General features: G+C 44.8%; 1 protein-coding gene across 1 annotated transcript in view; it reads right to left on the bottom strand.

Moving 5' to 3' along the window:
- The window catches only part of myo5b (myosin VB), a 371,481-nt gene that overhangs the window by 32,041 nt on the left and 330,376 nt on the right, over positions 1-9,064 (bottom strand). The window contains exons 36-38 of the mRNA XM_034191847.1: positions 5,356-5,650; positions 3,436-4,406; positions 3,218-3,346 (exon numbers count right to left, since the gene is read on the bottom strand). Coding sequence (XP_034047738.1) covers positions 3,218-3,346; positions 3,436-4,406; positions 5,356-5,650 — 1,395 coding nt within the window. The remainder of the gene's footprint in view (positions 1-3,217; positions 3,347-3,435; positions 4,407-5,355; positions 5,651-9,064) is intronic.

Below are 9,064 nucleotides of genomic sequence, written 5' to 3'. Positions count from 1 at the left end.
AGAGAGAGAGAGGAGAGAGAAAGAGAGAAAGAAAGAGAGAGAAAGAGGAGAGAAAGAGAAAGAAAGAGAGAGGGAGGGAAGGAGGAGGAAAAAGTGTTATTAGACGTAAAAAAGCAGCGAAACAATTTTAATAAACGATCATCTTCACCACACAGCCTCAGTGAAACAGTAAAGTTGTTTTTTTTCATTTTGTTTTTATTATTGTTTTTTATGCACCAATGACACCAGATCAAAGTACTTGTATGTGAGAACGTATTTGGCAATAAATTTGATTCTGATTTGACAATCAAAACTCTGCCTGGACTCTTACTGGATTAAAGGTCCAGTGTGTCATTTTTAAAGAAGAGAGCAAATGTTCTGTCCATCAAATATTAATGTTTTTAAACTTTTCAATGTCATTTATTTTCTTAACACAGAAAAATACAAAAAAGAACTTTGATATTACAACATAAGTGTAATTTTTTTTGTCTATTATTCTTGCCTTCAATGCATCTAAAACCTCTGAGACCGGGCCAGATACCAGGGAAAACACCAGTCAAACACAAAGCATCAACCCCTGCAAGTGTAGAAGCTTCAAAGAAGTATGAAGAGAAAGGAAGAGAGAGGAAGTTTGTGAGGACTGGCTGGACACAGGATTATCCATGGAAGAGGACAACACAAAATACTGCCATGTTTGTGGGGATTTTCATTCAGTTGCAGACCAGTAAGTCATTTATAAATGTTGAAATAAAATAATTTGATTTGCTTTATCCAAAAACATACTGGCAAATGATCATGCATTGAACAGTGATGAATTCAGAAAACGCACAGGAGAGAAGCAGATGCATATCAGCATTTACCAATTATTTTAATTTTTTCCCCAATTATGAACAATTGCATGAGAGAAACATTATGAGCTTTGTCTTGGTTAACAGATTAAAAGGCGAGAGGCTGTGCATGTTATATGTAATAAAATGTATTTTTTGGAAATTCGATTTTACCACCCACACAGGAGAGAAGGAGAGAAAGTGTAATTTCAGCACTCCCACAGTAGCATGCCCCCAGACACTCCTAGGTGACACGCGCCATTGGCGTATGTATCGCGTGCCTTGCCTGTGGCGCTCACTTGTCTGGACAACCAGCTTTTCCTATAGGACAAGTAAACCACCAGGGTTACTTGTCCTATGGACAAGTACCGTATTTTACATGTTTTGGCCAGGGGTGCGACCTATACTCCGGTGCGACTTATAAATGAAAAATATACCGGTAGGATCTCAATTAATTTACTGTAACAAAACAATTTTACGTGACAGAGTCGATCTATGTTTTAAAATGGCCACCAGAAAAGGAAATGCAATGCATCATGGACACTGTTGTATGGCGGCTGTCCTATAAGTCACGCTGGTCGCGATAACCAATCAGAGAACAGAACTTTGGATGCGTATTCCTCACCCCACCCACAGCGTGTGAAGCTGACGAATACGGTGCTTGCTGTTATTCCGGCATGGCGAACAAAACAGCTTCAACCCTTGGATATCAGTGTGAGCAGAGTGTTTAAGTTGACGCTGAGAGCTGCGTGGGAGCACCGGGTGAGCGACGGCGGAGGATTAGTGTGTGCACTTGGAAGGAGCTGGCGTCGATGATTGTGAAAAGCGTTTGAAGCAGACGAACATGGTGTTTATTCCGGGACGGCTAACAAGACAGCTTCAACCCTTGGATATCAGTGTGAGCAGAGTTGACGCTGAGAGCTGCATGGGAGCACTGAGCGACGGCGGAGGATTAGCGTCTGCACTTGGAAGGAGCTGGATCGACACCGCTGGGTGGTCATGAGCTGTGCAGGTAGGCGCTGCATGGTTCGGCTCGCAATGTGGTCCGCAAAATACAAACATATCTGTAGGTAAAATGCAGCTCACAAGAGGGCACTCGAGGCTTGTGTGACTGTTCCTGCGACTTCTGACTACCATAGAAAAATAAAAATTTTAACGTTACGGATAACAAGACAACGGAGAAGGCCCGAAAAAATGCCACCAAAAAGAAAATCATACTCTCCAGATTACAAGTTAAGACTGGTTAAATATGCATCCGAAAACGGTAGCCGTCACAATATTATCATCTGAACTTTTCATGTTAAGTTAACATACCTGTATGTCCATGGGACTTATATAGTCCAGTGCAACTTATTTATGGTTTATTTTTCTTTATAATGGATAAAGTGGCTGGTGCGACTTATAGTCCGGAAAATACGGTACACTAAAAAGCTTAATGTCAATGCCTGCAACTGTAGTAAATGACTGCACCACTACATCACACCAAAAATATTTTTTACAATAATGCCATCAAAAATCCATGCCAACAAGCCAAAGACCGTGATGGCAGTCTTCCAGGATCTCCCAAAAGTCCTTTTTTTTTTTTATCTGTGGTAACATTTTCTGGTTTATTGTTGCTTTCTGGAGCAATCCAGGTTGGACTGCAAATCCTCAAATTAAATCTTTGGTTTCCCGTCGACTGTTAGAAATTAATGTGAACAAATCAGCAGCCCTCACGTCTTTCATCATACTGTTAAAACAAATTAAATGAAGGTGAACATGGAGCTTCCACTTTCCAACAAGATCTCTTAAATCTGTCAATGCTGTCACTCATCCAGGGGGAGGAGTTATTCAGAGGGGCGTGTCTGGTTTTAAAAGGAGTCACTCTGTCCAAAATAGAAAGACAATAATGATTAAAATAATTAATTAAAATATCAACATCATCTGAACTAAGATTAAAAGCAGCAGAAAATACATCTGCAGTAAGACGATTAAAAACACGAGAGCCAATCATACGAGGAGCAGACGGACAATCCAGATTAAAAAGAACACAAACGCAATCAGGAATAAAAACGTGGTCAGAATAAATAGAGTCAATATTAAGACCGAGAATAAAAACTAGAACTAAAACATGCTGTGTGTGGGACCAAACACATGTTGGATCAGATGAAAAGATTCCATCAAACTGATGAATTCAGCAGAAGATTTATCTGAAACATCGTTAACATGGAAATTAAAATCACCAGCAACTCAAAGCCTCGACAGCTTGAGCGCTGGACATGAAAACTCCCTGAAGTCTGTGAGGAAGAGGAGCTGCAGCGAGCGGTGGGACGACACACCAACACACAATCAAAAGGATTCATTCAGCCGACTCTTAAAGTCTGTGATTCAGATGACGGAAAGGATGCGGAACTCACCCACCTGTCACTCACACAGCTGCTCGTCCAAACCGCAGCCAGTCCTGACAAAACGCAGCCAGTCCTGACAAACCGCAGCCAGTCCTGACAAACCGCAGCCAGTCCTGACAAAACGCAGCCAGTCCTGACAAACCGCAGCCAGTCCTGACAAAACGCAGCCAGTCCTGACAAAACGCAGCCAGTCCTGACAAACCGCAGCCAGTCCTGACAAAACGCAGCGAGTCCTGACAAACCGCAGCCAGTCCTGACAAAACGCAGCCAGTCCTGACAAAACGCAGCCAGTCCTGACAAAACGCAGCCAGTCCTGACAAAACGCAGCCAGTCCTGACAAAACGCAGCCAGTCCTGACAAACCGCAGCCAGTCCTGACAAAACGCAGCGAGTCCTGACAAAACGCAGCCAGTCCTGACAAACCGCAGCCAGTCCTGACAAAACGCAGCGAGTCCTGACAAACCGCAGCCAGTCCTGACAAACCGCAGCCAGTCCTGACAAAACGCAGCCAGTCCTGACAAAACGCAGCCAGTCCTGACAAACCGCAGCCAGTCCTGACAAAACGCAGCCAGTCCTGACAAACCGCAGCCAGTCCTGACAAAACGCAGCGAGTCCTGACAAAACGCAGCCAGTCCTGACAAACCGCAGCCAGTCCTGACAAAACGCAGCGAGTCCTGACAAACCGCAGCCAGTCCTGACAAACCGCAGCCAGTCCTGACAAAACGCAGCCAGTCCTGACAAAACGCAGCCAGTCCTGACAAAACGCAGCCAGTCCTGACAAACCGCAGCCAGTCCTGACAAAACGCAGCAAAGCCTGACAAAACGCAGCCAGACCTGACAAACCGCAGCCAGTCCTGACAAACCGCAGCCAGTCCTGACAAACCGCAGCCAGTCCTGACAAAACGCAGCCAGACCTGACAAACCGCAGCCAGTCCTGACAAACCGCAGCCAGTCCTGACAAAACGCAGCCAGTCCTGACAAACCGCAGCCAGTCCTGACAAACCGCAGCCAGTCCTGACAAACCGCAGCCAGTCCTGACAAAACGCAGCCAGTCCTGACAAACCGCAGCCAGTCCTGACAAAACGCAGCCAGTCCTGACAAAACGCAGCCAGTCCTGACAAACCGCAGCCAGTCCTGACAAAACGCAGTGAGTCCTGACAAAACGCAGCCAGTCCTGACAAACCGCAGCCAGTCCTGACAAAACGCAGCGAGTCCTGACAAAACGCAGCCAGTCTTGACAAAACGCAGTGAGTCCTGACAAAACGCAGCCAGTCCTGACAAACCGCAGCCAGTCCTGACAAAATGCAGCGAGTCCTGACAAAACGCAGCCAGTCCTGACAAAACGCAGTGAGTCCTGACAAAACGCAGCCAGTCCTGAAAAATACACACGCATACACACACCCGCACACACACACACGCGCACGCACACACACGCACACACAGACACGCGCACACACCCACACACCCGCACACACCCACACAGACACGCACGCACACCCACATGTGCACACACACACACACCCGCACACACACTCACACACCCACACACACGCATACACACTCACACACCCACACACACGCATACACACGCACACACACACACACACAGACACACACACAGACACGCACACACACAGACACGCACGCACACACACACGCACGTGCGCACACACACAGACACACACACAGACACGCACGCATGCCCGCGCACACACGCACATGCATACACACCCACACACATGCACACAGAGGCCACTTGGCTGTTATAATCTAGATTTCCTTATTGTTCTGGCAGCTTTTAAAAGCAGGACACGTTGACTTGTTGCCACACGGTCAGTGCGGGTCCTTTGATTGTGGAGATCTTTGCGTGTGTGTGTTTTTTGGACTTTGGAGCTTTGTTGCGTGCTGTATCTCTCACCGTTGTGTTTGTCACTCTCCTGCGTTCGGACCCCAAACTGCTTTAAGGACTCTTTGTTTCTGAGGCTATCAGACCTGCAGACTGTGGCCCCGCTGAGTGTCTTACGTACCGCCCTTTGACTGAACTCTAACCAGTCTTTGATGAATGTGTGCAAATAAATCGGTCTTCTTTCAGTCCATGTGTGTGTGTTACGTTTGTGTGTTTTGGTCTCTGTGTGTCTCTGGGAAAAGCCTGAGGGACCGTACCTGAGCTGCATGCCGGTGCTCCAGGAGCAGACGTCTTTGCGGAGCAGCAGGTTGTTGAGGGTAACCGCGTTGATACAGTGGAAAAGCTGCCGGATGACTTGGCAGATGATCTCGGGGTCCAGGCCGTGCTCACACATGGTGCTGTGGAACTGTCCCAGCTGTCTGATCAGGGCCTGCAGGGTGTAGCTGCTGGCACCGCCGCTGTCGTTGTCCATGCTGGAGGAGCGGTTCCTGTAGCCCATCGGTTTCACCGCCGCCAAGCTGGGGATGCTCTCACTCTCCAGCATGGCGGAGACTGTGTGGGGGACATTTATGGACAAGCATTAGTTTTCAGCCAACATTACTCGACTACGGTAAACAGCAATGCCACGTCACGAAAACGAAGGTGTGGTCTGAAGCAGAGCTGGTCGTCACCAGAATGTGTTTCTGCTTCAGTGAGCAAACAGCAGGGGGACACGTCAGGGCCGTCTGAAGCTGCACGAAGGAGCCTGACGTGACGGGCCTGACGGTTCGCAGCATCGCTCCTCAGCTGCACCAATATAAGAACATGACAGCGTGTTGTGGAGCAGGTAGAGGGAGGACAAAAAATCAGCTGTGTGTCCTCTTCTGTGTTATTCAGTAATGAATTAAAGAACAGAACACGATGACGGGAAATAATTCATCATGCTATACGTTTGAAGGAAAACTGATTTAACTCACATCAAAGCTGAAGTTCAGGGAAGGCTGACCTGAAATGTGACTGAGTGAACTGACAGTAAATAAACCGACAGACAGACATTTTCAATCATCCCCCTTCAAGGTACTTTCTTTATGTATCCATGTGCTGAACATCAAAACCAGAACAATCACAACACTCTGAATGCGAGACTAGAACACTGTGCAAAAGACACAATTTGGCTCTAAATAAGAACATGAAATGTGTTTGGAGAAACGCTGTAAATCTTTACTGAATATACATTTTTATTCATGTGCACAAACTGTGGTGTTAGAAATGAGTTTACCAAAGTCTTCTAGTCACAAAAGTAGTGTAAAATATGAAAAAGATTTGAAGATTTGAAAACAATGAATGATAAATTTTAAAACTAAATTAAAAAAATATGCACCATACAGTGCAGCAGCGCCACCTGCTGGAAACTGCTACTGTTTGCTGTATGCTTCTCTTGTCATATAATTCTTTTTTTGGATTAATAAAATCCATTTGTGATGAAAACGAATGACATAAAGCATCTATTGCAGCCTTGTAAAACAAAAAAATTATTGCACCATTCTTGAAGAAAATAATCCTTTCGGTAGATGACCCATCCAATGAGTCCGTGACCAATTTTCTGGGAGTAAGTTTAAATGCACAATCTTGGAGAATGGCCCAAAAAAATGAGATTTTAGCCAGGGTAATTATTTCTAAGTGTGGGCTGACTCCACCAGGAGGCGATAATCAAAATGGCAACCAAAATCAATATTAAAGGCTTATTATTATTAATTACTTATTATTACTGATTGGTTAATCATGTGAGAGTGCAGACTGTATATTATCTTATATACGTGCAATTTTTGCAACAACAGTGGCAAAAGATGTATTACTCCGCGCCCTGAGCGGTGTTCTAACGAGATGTGATTACTGTCAAATGTCATTTCTGCCCTCCACATGCAACTGTGCATGTGCGCGCAACTGTGCGTGCATGCACAGTATTGTTGGGATGCAGAACTTTTGAGACACACAATTCTTCAGAACACCAGCTATGTGCACTGCCAGCTGTTAGCACTGTTAGCTCAGAGTGAGAGAAAGTCGCGTGCCGCCGCCGAAATGGGTGAATTTAAGCTACTGTACAAAAGTATTGATGTGGATTCTGATACAGAATTACCGCTTCAAGTTTGATGGATTTTCACATTCAATGGATTACTCCGCCCCCTGACCGCTGTTGGAGAGATGATCGCAGCTTCACGGTAAGCCGAATTACCTACAGATAAATGAACTGTGCAAACGATGGAATTGGATTAGAATGGGAACAATCCCCTCGTGTCTGATGATGTTCATGCTGTTATACGGTCAAACATATCCGCTGTATGTTCCACCTTTATAACCCAGCATGAAGTACATCATCAGACACAACGGGGTTACTCCCTAATTAACAGAGTGAGAGGTCTGTACGGGAAAGTATCAGACCGAGGTGTTGACAGTACGGACAGAGCGTCACGAGGTCTGTGCAAAAAACACAGAGGTCTGATATCCGCATACAGACCAAGCAAGCGAGGTTAATCCTTTGTTTATTATACACCGTATATAAACATGCATACTTACGGTATCACCTGAATATGAAAACTGCTTACGCCCCGTAGGCCGACATTTGCTTCACCTATGTGAAGAACTTGCTAACAGATGGTCCGGTCGTTAGCTCGTAAACTTTCAATCTGTGTTTTTTCCTGTTTTTAGTTTTCTGGTTTTGCAATGAATCTGATACATGATCTGGACCGATTGTCATGGCCAATCAAATCAGCCAATCGGAACGCACATAGTGTTGTAGCCCTATAATATTATGGCATATTTTCACTTCTGTGTGACCTAGAACATTAACTTTGGTGTCTAAATCTATGCTTTAGGGGTCAAGGAATTCAAATATGTCCATAAAAATGATATATTTACTACAAAAGAGGGCACTGTGGGGAGGTGATGGTCTAGTGGTTAAGCATTGGGCTTTGGACCAGAGGATCCTGGGTTCAAATCCCAGCCTGACATGGAAAATTATTAAGTGTCCTTGGGCAAGGTCCTTAATCCCCTAGTTGCTCCCAGTGTGTAGTGAGTGCCTTGCATGGCAGCAGCCTGACATCGGGGTGAATGTGAGGCACTATTGTAAAGCACTTGCACAGTAATACAGTTTTTGACTTTTCATGGTAATATATATGTTGAATACATAACAGTATTTCCAGTCCATTTAAATGACAAGAAAAGTCACATTTCATAATGAAAGTAATGTATTGAAACTTAACTTTACCGGAATGGCAATATCAGGCATAGATCAGGTTATGTGAGGTCGATGTTCTTACATCGTGAGCACATGTTGGGTACATCATAAGTACGGTAAGTCAATCATCAACATCTCCATTTCTTTAAATTACATTAGACAGAACTTTATTAATCCCTTGGGAAGTCTCCCTCAGGGAAATTGTGGTTCCAACAGCACACAGGGTAAGAAGCACACAGAGCATAAAAAATGAAATTAAAAAAGAAAAACAGTTTGCAAATATAAATATAAATAGCAGACATACTGATCAATACTGGTTTACTGGCTCCTACTGTTCCTCTCCTTCCCGTCCTCTGTCTTCCTGTTACTACTCCTCCCCCTGAGTGAGGAGTTGTACAGTCTGATGGACTGAGGGACAAAGGAGTTTCTCAGTCTGTTGGTCCTGCACTTGGGGAGGAGCAAGCTGTGTCTGAAATGACCAGCTCCTGTATCAAAGACATTGATAACACTGGTTCTTAAGAAGGGAAAAGATCCCTGCTACTGCAAGAATTATTGTCTGATTTCCCTCATTCCATTAGATGCAAAAATTCTGTTTAAAGTACTTGCAAATAGATTGGAAAAGGTAATGACCTCTGTGGTACACGAAGATCAGGTGGGGTTCATTCGGGGACGCAGTTCTGCTGATAATATTAGATGATTTATTAATATAATGTGGGCAGAATCAGAATCAGTTTCGGATTCTAGTTAGTATT

Source organism: Thalassophryne amazonica, chromosome 17 (assembly GCF_902500255.1).
Source record: "Thalassophryne amazonica chromosome 17, fThaAma1.1, whole genome shotgun sequence".
NCBI classification, from domain to species: Eukaryota; Metazoa; Chordata; class Actinopteri; order Batrachoidiformes; family Batrachoididae; genus Thalassophryne; species Thalassophryne amazonica.
This window is presented reverse-complemented; position numbering and strand designations above follow the sequence as displayed.